Genomic DNA, 25,278 nt, shown 5'->3' with positions numbered 1-25,278 from the left:
ATTTTCTAGATGATGTTGAGGAAGCTGAATTAAAAGGATCTGGTTGGAAACTGCTTGAAATTCTTCATCTTGAAATCCAAGTCAATGATTACATACCACTGCAAGGTGGTAATTCATCTTTCGTTGAAATGCCATCATGGATACTGAAAACTCACTCAGTTGTAAACGTAAAAAATTCTGATAATTTGTGTTTCATTTGGTCAGTTTTAGCATGTTTATACAAAGTGCCAAAAAATGGTGAGCGTGTGAGTCATTATATGAAACATCTTGATAAAATAAATTGTAGCGGAATAACTTTCCCGATAACATGGGAAAAAATCAAAGTTTTTGAAAAACAAAATAAGTTAAAAATTAATATTTATGGTATTGATGATGATGATGATGATGATAATGACGATGATGATAATGATGATGAAAGTGATGATGAGAAAAAAAAAAAAAAACGTAGAAAAGAAAGGGTTGTACCATATTTTATAAGCAAAAATGAATCTGATAAAACGATTCATCTTTTAATGGTAAAAAGAGAAGTGGAAGCTGAAGACGATGATGATGATGATGATGTTGTTGTTGTTGATGATTTCAATTCACAAAAAAATTTGTCACAATATCATTTTGCATGGATCAAAAACTTGTCAAGATTAGTGAGTGCACAGATTTCTAAACATGATGGAAGGAAAATAATATGTGATCGTTGCTTATGTCATTTTCAATCTCAAAAATCTTGTGATAATCATGAAAAATTATGTAGTGAAAAATGTAAAAGTGCAATGAGATTACCGACTGCAAAAAATAATATTTTACAATTTAAAAGTTATAAACATCAATTAACGGTACCGTTTATAATTTATGGTGATTTAGAATGTCTATTGGAAAAAGTGCAGAGTGAAGAACTTGAAAAAAATCAAATTTATCAAAAACATGTTCCAAGTAGTGCAGCATATTATTTAAAGTGTAGTTATGATGACTCACTTTCCAAGTTCAATCTTCATAGAGGTAAAAATTCAATTGAATGGTTTATTACAGAGCTTGAACAAATTGCTCATCAAGTCAATAAAATAATAGATGATATTAAACCAATGTCTCTCACACGAGATGAAGAATTACAATTTTTGAATGCTAAAAAATGTCATATTTGTGATAAAAATTTCACGAAAAATGACGTAAGAGTAAGAGATCATTCGCATTGGACTTCAGAATACCGAGGTGCCGCCCATCAAATATGCAATATAAATTATCAAGAATCATGTATCATTCCTGTAGTATTTCACAATCTCACAGGCTATGATGCACATTTCATCATCAAAAAACTGAAAACCAGTTCCGAGGTAAAATTGATATACTTGGAATCAACAAAGAAAGGTATATTTCATTCACAAATCTGTCAAAGGTACCCGCATAAAATTCAGATTCATCGACTCATATAGATTTATGGCTAGTTCTATAGATTCATTATCAAATAATCTAGATGATAATAAAAAATCGATAACGAAAAGTCTCTGTAAAAATGATGATGAATTCAATTTAATTACAAAGAAGGGAGTATTTCCATATGATTATCTTGATAAATGGGAAAAATTTGATGATACAACACTTCCATCGAAAGATCAATTTTATTCAAAATTGAATGAAGAAAATATTTCAGATGAAGCATATGCACATGCTCTGAATGTTTGGCAAAAGTTCAAAATAAAAACACTTGGGGAATATTCTGATTTATATTTACAAACTGATGTTGCCCTTTTAGCTGATGTTTTTGAAAGCTTCAGAGCTGATTGTTTAAATACATATAAGTTAGATCCAGCACATTATTATACACTACCTGGACTTAGTTTTAGTGCAATGTTGAGATATACTCAGATTGAACTAGAATTGTTGACAGATCCTGAAATGATGTTGTTTATTGAGCAAGGTATAAGAGGTGGTTTATCACAAGTCTCGAATCGATATGGAAAAGCAAATAATCGATATATGGGCAGTGAATATAATCCTGGAGGAGGAAGAGAATATCTTCCAACTTGATTTTGGATATCTTTGAACTGCTGCGCGGATACATTCTTGAAGTTGATTTAGATTATCCTGCAAGTTTGCATCATCACCATAAAGATTTTCCACTAGCACCAGTACGCGAAAAACCACCTCTAGAAACCAGTAAAACTCCAAAATTATTGGCAACTCTAGATAATAAAAAAAATTATGTTATCCATTACCGGAATTTAAAACAATATTGTTCTTTGGGGATGATTATTACTAAAGTTCATCGTGTTTTAAAATTTGAACAAAGTGCATGGCTTCAATCTTATATTGATCTTAATACAGAGTTACGAAAGAAAGCACGTAGTGCATTTGAAAAAGATCTTAGAAAATTATTCATTAATGCAATTTATGGTAAAACTCTAGAGTCTGTAAGAACTCGTAAATCCATAAAACTTGTAGAAAAATATGGTGGTAGAGGTGGAGCAAGATTTTATATCTCAAAGCCAAACTTTCACAGTCATTTAATCATTGACGATCTTGTAATAATTGAGATGAAACCAACAAGTATACTTTTCAATAAACCAATTTATCTTGGATTTTCTATTTTGGAAATGTCAAAAACATATATGTATGATTTCCATTATAATTTCATAAAACCAAAATATGAAGATAAAGTCAAGTATTTATATGGTGATACTGATTCTGCTGTTTACCACATATTTAGTCATAATCCATATGATTTAATACGTAATAATCCTGATAAATTTGATACATCTGATTATCCAGAAAATAATCAATATGGAATTCAATTAAAAAATAAAAAAGTTATTGGTATTATGAAAGATGAGAATAATGGAAAAATAATGAAAGAATTCATTGGTTTACGAAGTAAATTATACTCTTATGTTATAGCAGATGAAAATAATTCATTAAAAAAACGTGTTCATATGAGAGCAAAGGGCGTCAAAAGATCAACTGTAAGACAAATAACTTTCGATGATTATAAAAATTGTTTAATTAATCATGTTATTTTAAAAAAGCAACAAAATATTATAAGATCACATAAACATGAAGTAACAACAAGAACAATTGAAAAAATTGCTCTCTGTTGGCAAGATGATAAACGACAGTTAACTAATGGTGAAACTGACACTCTGCCTTGGGGATATATACCTGTTGAACGAATGTGTTTGAGTAAAAGTATATTTAAAAGAAAATATGAATGATGTAAATGAAAATTGTATAAATGTATATAATAAAAATTATTGTTAGAAAATAAATACACGTTGCTTTTTTTATTTATTAGTTTATTGATTATCTATCCATTGATTATGACTATTGTCAAATCCAAGATATTTTACATACATCTGATTCCCTCGTCTTTTCAAAACTTTTTCAATCAAATAAATGTCGGAATGTCGAACTTTTTGTAGCTCTTCAGTATAAAAGCTTCCTTGTATTGGATTTCCTTGATAGTCTTTAAGCTTATACGTTACAGGTGATGTTTTATTAATTTTAGTAATTGTGAATATTTCGTTTGTCCAATTTGGTTTATATCCTTTATCAAAGACATGCTTATATTTACTTATTCTTACATGTTGATTTAATTTAAATTTGATTTTAACATGACAATGATTTAAACTTTTAAATACAGTTTGTTTTAATATTTTAATATTTTTACCAACAACTTCAACTGGTTTCATTTTAATTGTGCGATGTTTTGTATTATTATATTTTTTAATTAATTCTGGCAGCAATTTCAACCATTTATAATTTCCTTGCATGCTAAATTCAAAAAACATTTTGTTTTTTAGTGTTCTATTGAATCGTTCAACTATTGATGCTTTTAAATGAGTAAATGTTGAATACATATGAACATTATATTTTTGTAACATTGTTTTGAATGTTGAATTATAAAATTCTTTTCCTTGATCCACATGAAGATTTTTGCATATTCGACCTTTTTTGAATATTGATTCCATTGCTGCTGTTACCTCTTTTCCAGTTTTATTTTTGAGTCCAACAGCCCAGCTGAATTTTGAGAAAATATCAATGACTGTTAAAATATAATTATATCCAGAATTGATCTTTGAATGTTCAATCATTTCAACAAGATCAGCTTGCCACGTTTCATCCTTATCACGAATATCAACTTTACGTCGTAAAAATTTTTCTTGCTGGAGCGTGTAACTCACGCACAACGTCTCTTTATAATCAGTCATAGTTCACTGACGGATGTATACAGACTGATTTTTTTATATTAATATATTAATATATTAATCCACATTCTCTCAACTCTTCAATAATTGACATGATCTCATTATCATGATTCGGATTACCAGCTGTTCTTGATGCTACTAATAATCGTAATCGATCAACAAGTTCATTCGGATCGTCCCAATAGATATAATTGACTCTAGTTGGATTATTTTTTCTAAGAGTCATAACCGTTGGTAATAATCCAGTACCATAATGCTCATTATTATCATTCTTATGAGGTGCAATAAAATCAATGTATTTCCGAGATGCTGAATTTTTTATTGGCATATTAGATCTATGATATTGATGATGTGCATTTGTATTATTAATAATTTCATTATAATTTTTTTCATCAATATCAGTAATAGTTCTTCTGTCTGGTGATTTCATAAATAATAATTCCATTAATCCAGGTGTTATTTTGTATGGTGTATCAAAAATATTTAATTCATCATCGTTAAAGAAAATTTTCGCATTTCCAATTTTGTAGTCAGATTTTACTTTTTTTACACCATAATCTTTATCCCACTGTATACTATTGATTTTTCCTAAGTAATCATCTATTAAATCTTTATTTGATTCTTCCACAAATGTTTCCTCACCTTCATCAGCAGTATCATATTCAGCTTCTTGTTCATAAACTGATTCTTCAATATCAGAAGTACTAAAATTGTCCTCATGTGTTGAATTATTTTTTTTATCATTCGTATTTTTTTCATCTGGAAATGATTTATCATCATCAATTAATGATTTTTTGCTAACCGTTGTTGTTGGCAGTTGTGCAGCTAATTTGTTGAGCGGTGTGACAACAGGTTTAAGATATTCATTTGCAGCATCTGATATATTTTCTTTCCCTAATTTTATCAATTGATATTTTTTCCGAATAACGTCTTGTACTTTTTCAATTTCACTTAAAAATTTTGTTTCATCAACTAGTTCTTGCTCACAAAGAGGCATGTTGATCCTTTGCGATTTTACAATTAACTGAGAAAATTTAACAAATTGTTTTGTTATTTATAGTTATAAAGCAGTCAAAATTTTTCTATATCTCCCTTTATCTATATCTCTATCTTTATCGATACACAGGAAGCAATATTTTTCTTTCCAACAATCCACACACATCTGACGGAATTTACTATACTCCATATCAATATTAACGTGATCGTGATGTATATGCTTTAAATTTGTATCATCTTGTGGGAAGACTATTAAAAAATTGATATTATCACGTATTAAATGTTTTGGTATTCGTGCATATGATTGACATAAATAAAAAGAATCAACAGCTTTGTGCCTTCCCATACAAAAAAATGCTTTTATATGATTCTGCTTTTCAGTTGCAACATCATCAAATATAAACAACGAATTTGGTTTTGCTTCATCAACTGGTACGACTTGATCGTTGTCGGAAAATTTATAATAATTTATTTCTTCAAGTGGTTCTAGTAACTTTTCTAAATATTGATATTTTGGTTGGTATAATGATTTACTATAAATATAAATATTTGCAAATCGTAAACCATTTGGATCAACAATTAAACTCATTAAAGCGTTCGTTTTACCACAATTACTTCCTCCAATTATCGCACATCTTATTGTATTAGGTAGTAAATCCCCATGTCGTTTTTCTATTAAACCATTACCACTTTTTGATGTAATTATATCAAAGTTTATAACTGGTAATTTTAGAGCTTGTTTCTGGTAATCCATCGTGATGAGCACTGAGCTCAAATCATATAAATTCAACCGTTTTATACCAAAGCAAATCAGTCTGTTATAAGCTATGATTGAGCATACATCAAAAAAGAAAAAGAACAAAAAACGTTGTGGAAAAGGAATTCTCAATAAAATAATCAACAAGTTACCATTTGAACTTCATCTGCCTGGTTATTCATATTGTGGACCAGGTACCAAGTTAGAAAAACGTTTAGCAAGAGGAGATCCGGGAATTAATCCTTTGGACGCAGCCTGTAAAAATCACGATATTGCATATTCGAAAAATCGCAACGACATCAAGGCAAGAAACGCAGCTGATGATATTTTAGCTCGTGAAGCAGCTAAACGTATTTTTTCGAAAGACGCTAGTTTAAGTGAGAGAGCAGCAGCTACATTCGTTACTGGAGCAATGAAAGTAAAATCGAAATTTGGCATGGGTTGTGTTACTGAAAAAAAGAAAAAGAAATGTACGAGAAAAAAAAAACCATTATCTTCGTTGAAAAATAGAAAAATAAAAAAAAAGACTGGAGGAAAATTAATAAAAAATAAAAAACGTGCAGTTAAAAAAAAGAAAATAACAAAAAAGAAAATATCATTTTCAAAAATCGTACAAGCAGCAAAACAAGCAATGAAGGGATCAAATAATTCATCAGTTGCAATTAAATCAGCAATAAACGGTGCGAGAGCAGCTATTAAAAAAAATGGTGGCAAGAAAGCTATTACAGTACCTAGAGTTTTACCAGTTGCTAAACATATCGGTGGTGCACTACCACTTTTAATCCCGATTTTCTCAGCTATATCAGCATTGGGTGGATTAGTTGGTGGAGCATCTGGTGTTGTCAAAGCTATCAATGCAGTAAAGACAAGTAAAGAACAATTAAATGAAAATAAGCGACACAATAAAATGATGGAATCGATTGCCATAGGAAAAGGACTTTATTTAACACCACATAAAAGCGGTATGGGACTTTATCTCTCTCCAAAAAACTTCAACTGATGCTACCACAAAGAGCTTTAACTGACGGTGATTTATTAAAATTTGCTAAACAATCAAAAATTGCTAATTTTCGTGGAGTTTTTATGCGAAATGATATGCCAAAAGATGGACCTTGGAAACAAGAGTGTGGAATCATTAATTTAGATGATAAAAGGAATCCTGGAACACATTGGGTAGCATATAAAAAACTCAATAAAAATTCAGCAATATACTTTGATAGTTTTGGCAACTTACAGCCACCGAAAGATCTTGTCAGTTATCTTAATGTTGGTAGCATCAATTATAATCATAAACGTTATCAAGATTGGAATACGTATAATTGTGGACATTTATGTCTCGCATTTCTCACAGGAAAACTATAAAAGCAGAAGAAAAGAAAATTTCCAATCAGTTATTTATCAACCTTGACAATGAACGATACGTTTACTTTAACTCTCACCGGTAAATCTTCAGTCTTAGAAACTGATTACTTTCCACCCATACAATTATCAAGTGAAAAAAATTATTCATTAGCACTTATTTCATTTTTATCATTTAATTCATTACCAAATATCGATCATGAAAATAATATGATTACATATTTGAACAGTTATGATACAATTGAAATACCAACTGGAAGTTATGAAATAGATGATCTAGCTGCTTACTTAGAAAAATATAATATCAAAATTACATATAATAAAAATACTCTACATTCATATATATTACAAAGAGACATTGATTTTGTAAAACCAAAATCACCAGCACGTTTACTAGGATTTACACCGAGAATATTGAGTTCTAAAACAAAATATGAATCAAACTACCCGATTAATATTTTAAAAGTGAATACATTGAGAATCGAGTGCAACATTACAACAGGAGCTTACGAATCAACAAAAAGTTCATACAATATATAACTTTTTTCCTGCTGTACCACCTGGTTATAAAATAATTGAAGTACCAGCTAATCCAATCTATTTACCAATTACTGTTAAAACCATTGATCATTTACAATTAAAAATTGTTGATCAAAACGGAAAATTAGTGAATTTCCGTGGTGAAACAATAACCATTACGTTACACGTAAAATCATAGGAATGGGAATTTGCTTCAATTCACGCGCTATAAAACGTGGGGCATCGTATAAAAGCAGCACATCATGGACACCTCCAGTCAGTCTGAATCGAGCAGTCAAGAAGTTGACATCTCAGAATATAAATTACCTGCAGAGTCTAGGTCTAAAAGTAAAAAAAAATTTTGGAACTTTAATTGGATAAATATAACTTGTCTTAATTGTTTTACACGTCAAAATGAGTGATGAAAATATTTTCGATATAAACGCGCCAGTTCAATTTAACAATGAAATATCCAACTATGAGCTACATGCTCATCAGTCATTTGGATCAACGAGCTTCGATAATAGTGATGAAATAAGAATATCAATACAGAATCAAGATTTGTTTGTTCTACCATCAAAAAGCTACATACGTATGAGTGGAAAATTAACGCAAGAACGTGTTGCTGCAAATGCAGAAGATCCACTTGCTGATATTTATCCTTTAACGTTAGTAAATAATGCTATGTGTTTTTTGTTTGATGAAATGCGTTATGAATTAAATGGAGTTTTAATTGATAAATCAAAGAATGTTGGTATAACATCTACAATGAAAAATTATTTGTCATTAAGTTCAAGAATGAATTATGAAAATGCAGGGTGGATAAATCAAAATGGTATGAAATTGATGAATGATGATGGATATTTTGATATATGCGTTCCATTAAATATAATTTTTGGCTTTGCTGAAGATTATCAAAAAATAATTGTCAATGCGAAACATGAACTCATTATGATACGATCACGTTCAAATTTGAATGCGATCGTACGAGATAATGAGAGAGTTCCTAATATGCCAGAATTTGATTTAAAACTTACAAAAATTGAATGGCTTGTACCGTATATAATGTTATCAAACAAAAATAAAATTGATATAATGAAATATATACAAAAAGATCCTGTCATTTCTATTGGATTTAGATCGTGGGACTTATATGAGTATCCATTGCTGCCACAAACAACTCATCATATATGGACAGTGAAAACTGCAACTCAACTGGAAAAGCCACGTTATGTTATTCTTGGTTTTCAATCAAATAGAAAAAATGATTGGCAAAAAGATGTAACACATTTTGATCATTGTAAAATAACAAATGTTAAACTTTATCTTAATTCTCATATTTTTCCATATGGGAATTTGAATCTAGATATTGAAAAAAATCAATTTGCTTTATTATATGATATGTATGCTAATTTTGCAGAGTCTTACTATGGCTCAAAAATAGATTTAGTAACAAAAGATAATTTTATTAAAAAATCTCCATTAATTGTTATTGATTGTAGTAAACAAAATGAGTTTTTGAAGACTGGTGCTGTAGATGTACGCTTGGAATTTGAATCAAAAGAAAATTTTCCTCAAGGAACGACAGCATATTGCTTAATTTTACATGATAAAATAATTGAATATAGACCAATAAGTGGAATAGTACATAAGTTAACATAAATTAATTGTAACCTATGGTTTTAATTAAATAAAAACAAACGAAAATAATTTGATTTAGTGTATTTATTTATTTATTTATTCACATTTCCTCATCATCATCGAAATCACGTAGATCATATGTACTATCATCTAATATTACATCTTGGTTATTTTCACCATCAAGAACCATGGTTAGTGTTCCTTTCTTGACAGCATTTTCTAGCTCCTTAAATTCTTGATCATCTTGATTGAAATGTGTAGCAAATCTTTTTGGTAGATATGCATAATTTTCATTGTTGATTTCAACTGTTAGCGCTGGACCATACTTTGATGTTGGAAATCTCGCTACTTTAGTAATTTTATAAACTACTTTTCTTTTTAAATCTTTCAATGATTTGCGTTCGTTAGCTTTTTGAAGTTTTTTTGCTTTTGCAAAACCCATTTTTAATATCTGTAAATGGAAAAGTTATTTTAGTTAACAAAATACATTATTGAAAAACATTGAAAGTATTGATAAGTTAATAAAAATTTATAAATATATGTTAAAACTTACTTGTTGGTTTCTAAGACTGGGCGCACTACAGCTGATGGACTGAACGATGAGTGATGCTTAGTCTCTGTGCACGAGAATATATACTAAATCTCAGGTCCCCCACCAACGAAAAAGTTCCCTTTCCCTCTTTTCACTAAGAGTGGGGGAACGTTGTGATTGGTTAATATTTTGTGGGAGAAGGGAAAAACAGGTTATGCTTATCCCGACTAAAATTTTTTTCTTCTTAGAAAATAGTTTTTACTTTCTATTATTCTAATCTCTTAATCCTTTAATCTTTTTTCTGGAATTTATAACAATAGATGTGAAAAATATTCTTTTGAGAAAAGCTAATAATTCCTGTTTGAACATGTTTCAGTATATTTTCTAAAATTTAATCCATTGTTGTCAGATGATTCATCAATTTTTATAACAATGAAATCTAGTCAGTATCTTTTTTCCCTGTTCAAACATGTTGAAACTTGTTTCTATTATTTTATTATACAAACTAAATCTTTATTTTTTTTTATATCTTATATTTAAAGGAAGGAAGGATAATTCTAAAAAAATTAACAACTTTTAAAAATTTGGTTTTGCATCATTTATTCATTAATAAAATTTAATTCTCCATTATCAGTTCCTTCTTTACATTTTAAACAATCTTTTTCTAGTACATAATAAGATATTCCAACTTCATCTTCACAATCATTTTGTATTGGATGTTTTTTACATCGTTTTAATTTTGAAATTGTTGGATTTGAACGTTGTTCTACTGATAATTTTTCCCAAATTTCATCAATTTGATGTGATGCAAATTTTATAATAGCCATCACTGGAAGTGCAGCAATATCTTTTTGTGTCAAGTCAGTTATATTTTCAACTGCACAAAAATGTAAAATGGATTTTTTCATGTTGGCTCTTGTTGAAAATTTTTTAATATACCAGTATTTGTATCTCTGTGCATTTTCATATGCACATTTGTAAGAACTGCATAAAGGATGTGAATTCACATGTCGTATTGCTGGATGTTCCATCTCTAATATTTTTATATCTGGACATCCTAGGTCTTCCAAATTGAAAATTGTCATTGGATTAAAACGTAAAATAAATGTTAACCATTTTTTTCTATCTTCACCTTTGACAAATAAATAATTAAACTTTCCAACTAATTCTTCAATGATTATTGTTGATACGTTATTATATTGATCACAACCAGCTTCCCAAGATATCCCATGATAATTGTTTTCACAATTATTCACAGTTTTTTTATATTCTTCTGTTAGATGTGATTTTTCACAAGGTGGTTTGAATATTTTTATAGTTGGTGAAGATCTTGAATTTATAGGTTGGATAACTAACTCTTTTACAACAAATAAACCTTGAGGTTCTTGAAATCCTTGAAAATCAATGAATGCTGACATTTTGTTTTAATATATTAACTCAACTCAACTCGACTGTATAGTGACCAGTTCTGAACTGATGATATTCCTTTTATACCTCTGGATATTCACTCCCCTCTTTTTCCATCCCTTCCACTTCCTATTTACCCCCCTCCACAACTTATTTTATAAACATCAAATAGATGATGAAATAATGGAATTACTTACAATACTTTCTGTAATTTGTCTTGATGATGCAAGAGCTAAGGTTCCAACCTATAAAATGATTGGTCCTCAGTTCGAACCATCATCAAGACAAATTTTTTTTTTTTTAATTCCATCAACATTATTTTATTATAAAATGGAAAAAAAAAAAAAATATTCCTTCGAGCCGGATTCGAACCAGCGACCTCTGGATGTCTCTCATATTTTAATCAAACCAATTACAGTCCATCGCTTCTACCAACTGAGCTATCGAAGGCAATTTAGTTTTTCATTGAATAATATTTGAAGGAATATTCTTTTACCGACAGGGAATAGCATAATCTCTTGTTTGTTTCAGAGGATAGCGTGCCAAACTCTCATGCCAAAGGTCTGAGTTCAAATCCCGGTTAGGGAAAATATTTTTTTTTCCATTAATAATAATAATAACACGAGATGGCGGCTTTAAAAACCAAAGATGACATTTAAAAAAATCCAATATGGCGTCTTGCGAAAAAAACCAATAGGGCGTTGAAAAAAAAAATCCAATATGGCGACAGACGGAAAAAAACAATATGGCGTCGTGTGAAAAATGGGACCCGGGAATTTCAAAATTTCAAAAATTTAAAATGGCGTCTTACGAAAAATCCAATATGGCGTCTTATAGAAAAACCAATATGGCGTCTTATGAAAAAATCGGACCCCCCATGGCGATTTGACCTAATTAAATTAATTAATTAACCTAATTAATTAATTCAAGGACCCGCTGCGGCGATTTGACCTAATTAATTAATTCGAGGACCCCCCGGGGAGATTTGGCCCAATTAAATTAATTCGCGGACCCCCCTGGGGAGATATCCGCGGATTCCGCGAAATCACCCGCGAATCACAGCCGGGGGGTCAGCCAGAACTGTCCTATATATACTACTAATGCGGCTCTAGAGTTTTTGAAAACGCTTGTTTTGAGTCTAAGATGAAATCTCTACGACGATCCTATCGAGAGTTGCCGAATTTATAATTTTTGCAATATGTGGTTTTTACACCTTTCACCCACCTACAAAATTACTTTTAAATGAGCGAAAAAAAAAACTAGAAATCGAAAAAAAAAGTTTTTTTTTTTTTCTAGATAGCTATGATTCCTAAGAAAATAATTTTTTTTTTAAATATATGGTATTCGAGAGACGCGTTTTTGAGCTATATACGAAAACTCTACGACAATTCTGTCAAGAGTTACCGAGGTGGCCATTTTTGAGATTCCCTTAAAATTGCCTTAAAACCGTCATTTTTGCATCCATTCCTGCTTAAAAATATTTTTTATGGCCCTATTCTTATACAGCTGAATCTCTGCAAGAAAAAAAACACTACGACTGACAGTCTAGTTTTCACTCTATAATTTTTCGAATGATGGAAAAAATCATCTAATTTTAAGATTTCTCAAGTTTTCTAAAAAAAAAAATGATGAAGAAATGTTTCCTATCACGTGCGATAGTGTTCTCAGAGACTCATCTTTTGAGCTTTAAACGAACTTTCTAGGACAATTATTTTATGTTGTATTTATTTTATTAAGTTATAACATTTCTTTTTTTTTTTGCCGATGATTTCAATATTGCGGCTGAGCCTCATGAATAAATGAGTTTTTTGATCATACTGTTGCAATCGGTAGCTTATAATAAAGCTATAGTCAAAATTTCAAGTCGATTTATTAATTTTTAAGAAAATTAGAATTAAAAGTGGTAGAGTACCACCGATATGTTTAGCAACTGCTAAAACTCTAGGCACAGTAATAGCTTTTTTGCCACCATTCGTTTCAATAGCTGCTCTCGCACCTATTAATGCTAATTTAATTGCACAAGATGAATCATTTAATCCCTTCAGCTTTCTTGATTTTCTTTTTTTTTAACTGTGCGTTTTTTATTTTTTATTAATTTTCCCGCAGTCTCCTTTTTTATTTTTTAGTGAAGATAATGGTTTTCTTTCCATACATTTCTTTTTCTCAGTAACACAACCCATACTAAATTTTGTTTTTATTTTCATTGCTCCAGTAACGAATGTAGCTACTGCTCTCTCACTTAAACTTGCGTCTTCGGAAAAAATACGTTTAGCTGCTTCACAAGCTAAAATATTATCAGCTGCGTTTCTTGCCTTGCTATCGTTACGATTTGTCGAATATGCAATATCGTGATTTTTACAGGCTGCGTCTAAAGGATTAATTCCCGGGTCACCTCTTGCTAAACGCTTTTCTAGCTTGGTACCCGGTCCTCAGTCTAAATAACTAGGCAGATGAAGTTCGAATGGTAATTTGTTGATTATTTTATTGAGTATTCCTTTTCCACAACGTTTTTTGTTCTTTTTCTTTTTTGATGTATGCTCAATTATAGTTCATATTAGACTGATTTGCTTGTTGGTATAAAACAGTCGAATTTATAGGATTTGAGCTTAGTGCTCATCATGATTGAATATCAGCAACAAGCTTTCAAATTACCAGTTATAAACTTTGATATAATTACATCAACGAGTGGTAATGGTTTGATAGAAAAACGACATGGTGATTTACTACCAAATACAATAAGATGTGCGATAATTGGAGGAAGTAATTGTGGTAAAACGAACTCTTAAATGAGTTTAATTGTTGATCCAAATGGTTTACGGTTTCCGAATATTTACATTTATAGTAAATCATTGTACCAACCAAATTATAAATATTTGAAAGAGATACTAGAACCACTTGAAGAAATAAATTATTATAAATTTTCTGACAACGATCAAGTCGTACCAGTTGACGAAGCAAAACCAGATTCGTTGTTTATATTTAATGACGTTGCAACTAAAAAGCAGGATTATATAAAAGCATTTTTTGTATGGGAAGACACAAAGCTGTTGATTCTTTTTAATTATGTCGATCATATGGACGAATACCAAAACATTTAATACGTGATAATATTAATTTTTTAATTATCTTCCCACAAGATAATACAAATTTAAAGCACATACATCACGATCATGTTATTATTGATATGGAGTATAGTAAATTTCGTCAGATGTGTGTGGATTGTTGGAAAAAAAAATTTTGGAATGTAGATATAAAAAAAATTTTGACTGCTTTATAACCTTAAGAAACAAAACGATGTGTTTATCTTTCTTAGTTTATTGTAAAATCTGAAAGGATCAACATGCCTCTTTGTGAGCAAGATCTAGTTGATGAAACGAAATTTTTAAGTGAAATTGAAAAAGTTCAAGATGTTATCCGTAAAATATATCGATTGATAAAATTAGGAAAAAAAAATATATTAGAAGCTGCGAATGAATATCTTAAACCTGTTGTTACATCGCTCAACAAGTTAGCTGCACAATTGCCATTAACAACGATTAACAAAAAATCATAAATTGATGATAAATTATTTCTAGATGGAGAAAATACAAATAATAATAAAAATAATTCAACTTATGAGAACAATTATAGTACTTCTGATAATGGAAAATCAATTCACTAACAAGAAGGTGAATATGATAGTGCTGATGAAGGTTAAAAAACATTCGTTGGAGAAGAAACAAATTATGATTTAATAAATGATGACTCAAACAAAATCAATAGTATACAGTGGGATAAAGATGATGGTATAAAAAAGGTGAAGTCGGATTATATAATCGGCAATGCGAAAATAGACTTCATTGATGATGAATTAAATATTTTCGAAACATCTTACAAAAGAACACCAGGAATAATGGAATTATTATTTATGAAGTCACCAGATAGAAGAAATATAACTGATATCGATGAAAAAAATTATGGTAAAATTATCAATAATACAAACGCACATCATCAATACCATAGATCTAATATGCCAATAAAAAATCCAGCATCAAAAAAATATATTGATTTTATTGCATTTCATAATAATAATAATGAGCATTATGGTACTGGATTATTACCAACGGTTATATCTGTTAGAAAAAAAAATCCCTCTAGACTTAATTATATCTACTGGGATGATGCTAATGAACTTGTTGATCGATTACGAACATTAACAGCTTCGAGAGCAGCTGGTAATCCGAATCGTGATAATGAGATCATGTCACTTATTGAAGAGTTGAGAGAAAGTTGATTAATATATTAATATAAAAGAAAAAAATTATTCAGTCAGTAGACATTGGTTAGTGAATTATGACTTATTATAAAAGAGACGTTGTGCGTGAGTACAAGCTCCAGCAAGAAAAAATTTTTTACGACGTAAAGTTGACATTCGTGATAAGGATCAAACGTGGCAAGCTGATCTTGTTGAAGTGATTAAACATTCAAAGGTCAACTCTAGATATAATTGTATTTTAACAGTCATTGATATTTTCTTAAAATTCAGCTGGGCTGTTGGACTTAAAAATAAAACTGGGAAAGAGGTATCAGCAGCGATGGAATCAATATTCAAAAAAGGTCGAATATGTAAAAATCTTTATGTGGATCAAGGAACAGAATTTTATTGTTCAACATTTAAAACAATGTTAAAGAAATATAACGTTCATATGTATTTAACATTCACTCATTCAAAAGCATCAATTGTTGAACGGTTCAATAGAGCACTAAAAAACAAAATGTTTTGTGGATTTAGAATGCAAGGAAATTATAAATGGTCAAAATTGCTGCCAGAATTAATTAAAAAATATAATAATACAAAACATCGCACAATTAAAATAAAACCAGTTAAAGTTGTTGGTAAAAATATAGAAATATTAAAACAGACTGTATTTGAAAGTTTAAATCGTTATCATTTTAAAATCAAATTCAAATTAAGTCAACATATATAAGAATAAGTAAATACAAACATGTTTTTGTTAAAGGATATAAACTAAATTGGACTAACGAAATATTCGCAATTACTGAAATTGATAAAACATTACCTGTAACATATAAGTTTGAAGACTATCAAGGAAGTCCGATACAAGCACGCTTTTATACTGGAGAGGTACAAAAAGTTCGATCTTCCGACATTTATTTGATTGAAAAAATTTTAGTAAGACGAAGGAATAAGATGTATGTAAAATATCTTGGATTTGACAATAGTCATAATCAATGGATAGATATCATCAATAAACTAATAAATAAAAAAACAATTAATCAATGTGTATTTATTTTCTAACAATTATTTTTATTTATATCATTCATATTTTCTTTTATATATACTTTTACTCAAACACATTCGTTCAACAGGTATATAGCTCAAAGGCATTCCTAAAGAACGTTATTGTTTTAAATTCCTATAATGAATAACATAATTTTTGATGTGTAAACATCTTTAGGCGCGGGTTGGGTATGGAGTAAAAGGAAAAAAATTGAGTTTAGACGTCAGATCTGGTAACAGATCTGGGCAGGACTCCATTTTCTGTCAGTCTACATTGCGCCATGCAGCGCCATGGTAATCGGTCGGTAACCGTTACCATCAGACGTTCTGTAGTATAGATGAATTTAAATGCGAGTATTTATATATTTATTTATTTATTGTTATATATATACCGTTGTATGCATTAATATACAAGTATTTCATTTGTATTTATTGGTCATGCTTGCATTTGTTAGGCGAAGTACATATTCTCCTTAGCTACATATTCTCCTTAGCTAGATTTTTTACTTAGCTACATTTTTTACTTAGCCACTTAATCTTTTTTTTAGTCTCAATTATAACTAAACACACAATATTTACATAATTTTACTAGCTTAATTATTCCTTCAGCTACATCTTTTCCATAGCTAAATTTTCCCTTAGCTATATTTTTCATTTAGTCTCAATTATAGCCAAACAAACAATACTTACATATTTTTACCAGCCGTTCGGAATATATTAAAAAATTTTATTTGAACTCTTTTTTCTACTTCATGTGTTTTATCAATCGTTATTATAAAATTAGGAACAAAAAATCGATATATCGAAATCCTAAAATTATTGATTATTGAAAATTACTGAACAACAAGAATTGTATGAAAATGGAAAAAAATGAAATAAAAACAAACAATATTTTTATAAATGAATGAAAAAAATTTGTTTAAATGTGTACTTATTATTATTGTATTCAATTACAACAACACGCCGAAGATGTTTACACATAATAAACCCGCGAGTCTAGATGGCTCACAAAATTTTTTTTATTGTCTAGAGTTGCCAATAATTTTGGAGTTTTACTGGTTTCTATGAAATGAATTACTACTTTGCAGTAATCATTTACTTGGATTTCGAGATGAAGAATTTCAAACAGTCTCCAACCAGATCCTTTTAATTCAGCTTCCTTAACATCTTTTATAAAATGTTCAAAATTTTTCTTAAATAATTGGCTTAGATCTTATGATTGTAAAACCTTAAAACTGCCTTTACTGAAATATTTTATTTCAACATCTACACTATTAACCATTGAAAAAGAGATATGCCCTTATTTTTATATATCGATGATTCTGAGACATATAATCCTCTTTCCAGTCATGCAAGAAGTTCCAGGAAAATGTGTGGAATGTATATAAATATGCCATTACTGCCTCCGGAATTCCTTGGAAATATGAATCAATATGATATAAATTAATCAATTCTCGATTAACGATAGATTAGAAACATTTGAGTTTGGGAAAAATTGTAAACGCAATCCTCCGCTTGGAATTCTATCACTGGCATCAAAAAAAGATCAAGAAATCCAAATAGTATCAGCGGAAATTATCTGTTTGATACGGCATTAAGGATTATCAATCGTGGACCTTATTCATATTAACGAACCTGTGTAGGAAGTTTAGTGAGTTAACAAATTTTCTCCTCCAAACTTCTTTCCATATAAATTCTATTGAACTTTTCAACACAATGATTCAAGATCATTTAGAACTCTTTATGGGTACATTTGTAAGCATACGAAATAATTCATCAGAGCGCTGATTTTATATTCAAAAAATACCGATGGAGTTGTTTTAAAGAGTAAACCGCCAAATGAGAAATGGTATAGAGGAGAGTGGTCTAAAATGAACAGGGTGTCTAAAATGGGCAATTTTTTTTTTAATGAAATTTTTTTTTTTTTTTTTTTAATTAACAAAAGATACTGTTAAATGATAAATGAATAATAGCTGAAACTTTTTTTCAAGTTAAAAGTTCATAAATTTTTTTTTTTTACATATTTTTTTTTTTTTACTCCAATTATTTTTTAAAAACTATAACTTAATAACATTGTAATGTCCTGCGGTAAGCGCGGAACTTTTTTTATTTCATATAAATTGTATTTTATAAAATTATATATTCAGGGTCCAATTGGATACCCCTAGCTCCATCTTATAAATTATAAGGGTAACATTCGAGGGAGCAAACGCATCCCCGAGCACCCCGAATATTCCCGACCTACCCTACGGTTAGCTTGTGCCACTGACCCAATATATCGATCAGTTCACTGGGATCTCTGATCCTGTGACTACCAGCTCTAACTGCTTTAACTGCTTCAACTGCTTTAATAAGTGCTTTAAAAAGTCTTAGAATAATTTTAAGAGTCACCAGCCGAAAACTGTAAGTTATACTTATCCAATATTTCATTGATTTATTTTGCTTAAATATTTTTGATTATATTTACGTAATATTTGGTTACGCAAATTATTAATTAAAACTCATTAAAATCATATTGGATATAACTTGTAATAAATTCAGACCGCATGGTCTAAATTGTCTTGTTCTTTTCAATTAAATTCAAATGCATACTTTTTGTGTTAAATTATTTAATCAAATAAATATTGAATAAAGTAAATTATAGTTGGCCGATTTAAGCAAGAATTTGCTTGTTAAAAATATTTAATTGTTTTAAATATAACAATCAACGACCTCGTGGTCATGAATTTGGTCTTAACTACGACCTGTAAAGTATAGTAAAGCGTTTTATGTAATTATTAAATCAAACAAATGTAAAAGTGAACTTCGTTATAATTTTAATTGTAAATTCAGTGTTACACAAGTGCGTCAATTATCTCAAGGTCCACGTTTAGAATCAAAATTTTCTATCATTAGCGGTCATTCTCTTTCTTTTATTCGTCGTTCTGTCTCATGTTTCTTGGCTATGGTAGTATGTGTGTGTCTATCCAGATAGACTGCATACACACATACTACCACGAACCTGCCAGTATAGGGAATAGATTTTGGACAGAGGGGCACTGATAATATTTTTTATAACCATTTGTAGATGCGCACCCTCTCAGGCCCAAACTTCGTCCACCGATGCGATTTACTTTCAACCTTAACTATGAATAACTAACCCCAATAACGATAATAATTATTACTAACAAACAAATGACGTAAGTGAGTGCAAACAAACCCTATCTAATTATTGGTGTTATAATAATAATAATTAATAATTTCAATTGATGTAAACAATTGGAGTCTGATTTCCTTTTTTCTTTATATATACATGTTTGATTATCCCATAATAATAATAATTATGAACCCGTATGGGTTTGAACAATTCAAAATTAGCTAACCCTTTAAATAATTATTATTCAATAATAATAATAATTATCAACTTGATTTTATTTAAATAATTGATAATTTAAATAAGCCTTTGAATAATTGGGGTTCAATAACAACAGTAAATCATAATTAAATTTCATTTGAATAATTGAAATTTAATTAATTCTTTAAATATTTACTATTTAATAATAATAATAATGAACAACTTGATTTTATTTAAATAAACAATAATTCAGGTAGCCCTTTAAATAATTATTGTTCAATTTGAATAATTAAAATTTAACTAACCCTTTGAATATATATTATTCAACAATAATAATAATTATTAATTTGATTTTGTTTAAAGAATTGGAAAGTAGTTAATCCTTGGGACAATCACTATTTCAATAATAATAATAATTGCTAATTGGATTGCGTGTAAATCTTAGATATTCATGAATTTTTTTTGTTATTATATATATGCACTATATACACGAAAATACATATACACAAAATTCAAACGTGAAAAACACGACACGCGGGAGGAAAATGGACTAGGGAAGGAGGACGGCCTCCTTGGAAAAGCGGCATATTTAGCTAAGGCCCTAATCCCTCCCTTAGCTAGGCGTGGCTAGAACGTCTGGAAAAGCGGGACTAGCCAACGCTTAAGGGTGGGTCCTAACAACCCTCGGTCACTATCGAGAAGCAATGGCCGTGCTCCCCTCTACATTCTACTGCTGAATATTTTTTTTAATATGTTGTAACATTAGTATTATTCTTATAAATTATTGAATTAAAATTTTATCTTTACGAATTTATTTCATTTTTTTTCTCTAAATTTATTTACAAAAAAAAATAATAAATATTTTTTTTCTATACTTGAGGTTGGACGCACGTATGCGTATAACAATTTAAATTGATTCCTTGTATATAAAAAATGATGAACTACTTATATCATTCATGGATATAATGTTAGTATTACTCCTATAAATTATTAAATTGAAATTTAATCTTTCAAATTTGTCTTTGAAATTTGGTCTACAGAACATTTTTTTTTTACCTTTACTCAGATTTGAACGCTCGCAGGCGTACAATAAATTGAATGTATCTCCTTTTTACATAAAAGTTAATAAACTAATTATATCATTCATTAATATGTTCTTACAAATTTTTAAAAGAAAATTTTATTCTTTGCAAATTTTATTTAAATTTATTTACAATGGGGTCAAACGCGCACATGCGTATAGTAATCAAAATCGTTCCTCTGAATATATAAGTAAATAAACTAATTATATCATTCATGGATATAATATTAGTATTATTTCTATAAATTATTAAATTCATACTTAATCTTTCCAAATTTTTCTGAATTTTATTTACAAAAGAAAAATAAAATATAATTTTTCTTTCTTTCTTTTTTTTTCATACTTGGATTGGAACGCACGTCTGCGGATAATAATTCAAATTCGGTTTCTTTGATATGAAAGTTAATAAACTACTTAAACCATTCATTGATATAATATAGGTATTATTCTCATAAATTACTAAAATTTAACGTTTCAAATTTTTTTAAAAATTTATTGTCAAAAAAAAAAAAAAAAAAAAAAAAATATTCTTTTACTTGGATTCAAACATCCGCATGAGGTTAATAATTCAAATTTGCCTCCTTTTATATAAAAATTAATATTATAAACTATTGAAAATCAATTTTTCCAAATTTTTGAATTCATTTACAAAAAAAATATAGATAAATTTATCTCCTTTATTCGGATTTAAACACTCGCATGAGTATAATAATTTAAATTTGTTTCCTTTTATAAACTACTCATATCATTCATTGAGTATTATTCTTATAAATCATTGAATTAAAAGTTAATCTTTTCAAATTGCCTTTAAACCTATTTACAAAAAAAAAAATTTTTTTTTTCTACTAATACTTGGATTCAAACGCACGTCTGCGTATATAAAGTTGAATTTGTTTCCGTTTATATAAAAATTAATAAACTACTCATATCATTTACTGATACAATATTAGTATTATTCTCATAAATTTTTAAATTAAAGTTTATTCCTTTCAAATTTTAAAAAAAAATTTATTTACAAATTTTTTTTTCTTTCTTTACTTGGATTCGAACGCTCGAATGCGTATAATAATTGAGATCGTTCGCTTTTTAATAAAAAGCTAAGAAACTACTCAAATCATTTATTGATACAGAATTAATATTATTCTTAAATTGGAATTTATCAATTAAAAGTTAACGTTTTAAATTTTATTTATTTACAAAATTTTTTTTTTTGTTCTTACTGGGTTTCGAACCCACGTCCAAGTTAAAATTATTTCTTTTGCGCTTAGTAAGTTATTCAAATCATTTATTGATACAGAATTAATATTATTCTTATAAATCTTAGATTTGATTCTAATTAATTAAAAATTAACCTTTTTTTTTTGTTAATTTTTATTTATTTACAAAAAAATTGTCTTTACTAAGATTCGAACCCACGTCTGAGTTAAAATTATTTCCTTTGCATTCAATAAGATACTTAAATCATCTATTGATACAGAATTAATATTATTCTTACAAATTTTAAATTTAAATTTGATAAATTAAAATTTAACTTTCTCAAATTTTTATTTAGTTACAAAAAAAAAATTTTTTGTTTTTACTGAAATTCGAACCCACGCCTCAGTTGAAATTATTTCCTTTACAGTTGATAAGATATTCAAATCATCTATTGTTATAGAATGAATATTATTTCTTATAAATTTTAAATTCAAACTTTAACCTTTTTAAATTTTTATTTATTTACAAAATTTTTTTTTCTTATTTTTGAATCGAAACATCCGCATGAGGTTAATAAATTGAATTTGCCTCCTTTTATAAAAATATTTTATAAATTACCTATATCTTTCATTGATATAACATCAGTATTATTATTATAAACTATTGAAAATCAATTTTTCAAATTTTTGAATTCATTTACAAAGAAAAATAGATAAAGTTTTTTCCTACTTGAATTTGAACGCTCGCATGCGTATAATAATTTAAAATTGCTGCTCTTTTATATAAAAAATTGGTAAATTACTTATATCATTCATCGATATAACATTAGCATTATTCTTATAAATCATTAAATTAAAATTTAATCTTTTCAAATTTTATTTAAATTCATTTACAAAATTTTTTTTACCCATACTTGGATTTGAACGCTCGCACGCACGCGTATAATAATTGATATTGTTCCCTTTTATACAAAAGTTAATAAACTTTTTATTTCATTCATTGATATAATATTAGTATTATTCCTATAAATTATTAAATTGAAAGTTAATCTTTTCAAAATTTTAAATAAAAGTCCTTTGGGTAGGCATTTTAATGAAAAATTATTAAAAATAAATGATGTTGATCTAAATAAAAGTCTTTTGGGTAGGCATTTTGATGACACATTATTAAAAATAAATGATGTTTATTTAAATAAAAGTCCTTTGGGTAGGCATTTCAATGAAAAATTATTAAAAATAAATAATGATGAATTAGATAAAACTTCTTTGGGTAGAAGTGTGAATAAAAAAAAAAATAAACTTAAATAATAAATTTTGTTCTTTAAACTTATTTATATATAAAAACAAAACATAAATTTACAATTAATGTCGCCAAAAAGCCTCATTTTTTAAATACCTGTCTATTCATCATACCTTTAATAATCAAAAAACGTAAAATATCCAAAAGAATGTCAAAATTTTGAAGTATAAAGTTGAATAATTTGCTGGATAAATAAAAATTTTAAAAAAAATTAGGCGCTGCAGTTTTTATTATTCATTCTATTATTATTATATCAAGTATCGAAATAGCGCCTAATTTTTTTTAAAATTTTTTTTTATCCAGCAAATTATTCAACTTTGTTGGAACAAACCACAATCATAAACACTACACCCCTGACGGATCCTACCTACACAGACTACGTCCCTGACCTATCCATCTCATGACACAAGTGTGCTCTCTCTCTAATGTAGGAGTGTGACTTTTCAAGATAAAGAGGTTATGTGCGTTTTGATAATAAAGCAATATATGTTAATTAAAATAATAAATTGTTAATCGTGTCGTTTATTTAAACTATAACCCTTTTATCAGGTTATGGGCCCACGCACCACAACTTCCGATAAATAAAAGGGGTATGCTAAAAAATTTATCAGAAAATAAAATAATTTAAAAAGTATACAAGATTATAGAGAATATAACCTAAAATAAAAGTACATAAAATAATAATCATTGACAAAAAAAACGTGGTCAAAATGTCGGCATCACAAACCATCAGACTAGAACCACTAAATAAATACAATTTTGACACATGGAAAATGCAGATGAAGAGCATCTTAGTAAAAAATGAAACTTTTGAGTACGTAAACGGAGAAAAACCATGTCCAACGGTTGCAGCAGAAATCACCACGTGGAAAAAACAAGACGGAAAAGCCCAAGCTGACCTAATCTTGTCAATTCATCCATCTCAACTGAAACAGGTGAAAGATTGTAACACTTCACAAGAGATATGGGATAAACTCCACAGCATATACCAATCTAAAGGCCCTGCCAGAATGGCAAGCCTCCTCAAAAAATTGGTGCTAATGAAGTTAAGCACTGATGGTGATGTACGTGAACACCTGGACTCATTCATCGACACAGTCGACAAATTACAAGAAATCGGTATTGAAATAAACGATAACCTTCTTACAATCATGTTGTTACTAAGTCTACCAGAATCATTTTCAAATTTTCGTTGTGCCATTGAAACACACAACAAGTTACCTACACCTGAAGAATTGAGAATAAAAATAATTGAAGAAAATGACTCCAGACACTTCACAGACACTGAACAATCATCATCAACAGCAATGGTAGCTACTCAACACAATAAGTACAATAACAGATACAAAAAAAATTTCACCAAGAATAACTCTCACCAAGCATCAAGTCAAAATATAAATTACCAAAAGTCACCAAAAACAAAACAAAAATGTCAACATTGTGGTAGATCAAACCACACAATTGATCAATGCTGGTATAACAAACAAAATGAAAACAGCAACAATGCAGAAGAAGCTGTGTTCTTGGCAACTCTATCCAATGAGTCTGCCTTGAACATCAGCAACTTCAGCAACAATACACGTTGGTGCATTGACAGTGGCACAACCTCACACATGTGCGGTGATGTAGCAAAATTTATTGAGCATGAGCCATGCAACAATTTAAAATTACAACTTGCAAAC

General features: G+C 28.8%; 2 protein-coding genes and 1 non-coding gene across 8 annotated transcripts in view; all 3 read right to left on the bottom strand.

Moving 5' to 3' along the window:
- LOC122849180 (protein spaetzle-like) overlaps positions 1–25,278 on the bottom strand; it is a 68,787-nt gene that overhangs the window by 27,907 nt on the left and 15,602 nt on the right. The window lies entirely within an intron of this gene.
- Positions 9,208–10,130, bottom strand: LOC122849182. The gene is made up of 2 exons (XM_044147796.1): positions 10,019–10,130; positions 9,208–9,916 (listed from the first exon to the last, which is right to left on the bottom strand). Exon 2 carries the CDS (start codon positions 9,905–9,907, stop codon positions 9,566–9,568), a length of 342 nt encoding a protein of 113 aa, XP_044003731.1. The 5' UTR covers positions 9,908–9,916; positions 10,019–10,130; the 3' UTR covers positions 9,208–9,565.
- On the bottom strand, positions 11,756–11,854 carry Trnay-gua. The gene is made up of 2 exons: positions 11,817–11,854; positions 11,756–11,791 (listed from the first exon to the last, which is right to left on the bottom strand). It is a non-coding gene; the product is annotated as a tRNA-Tyr (tRNA).

The sequence above is a fragment of the Aphidius gifuensis genome, linkage group LG2, assembly GCF_014905175.1.
Source record: "Aphidius gifuensis isolate YNYX2018 linkage group LG2, ASM1490517v1, whole genome shotgun sequence".
Taxonomy (NCBI): Eukaryota; Metazoa; Arthropoda; class Insecta; order Hymenoptera; family Braconidae; genus Aphidius; species Aphidius gifuensis.
The sequence above is the reverse complement of the archived record's forward strand: the minus strand, read 5'-3'. Positions and strand labels throughout refer to the sequence as shown.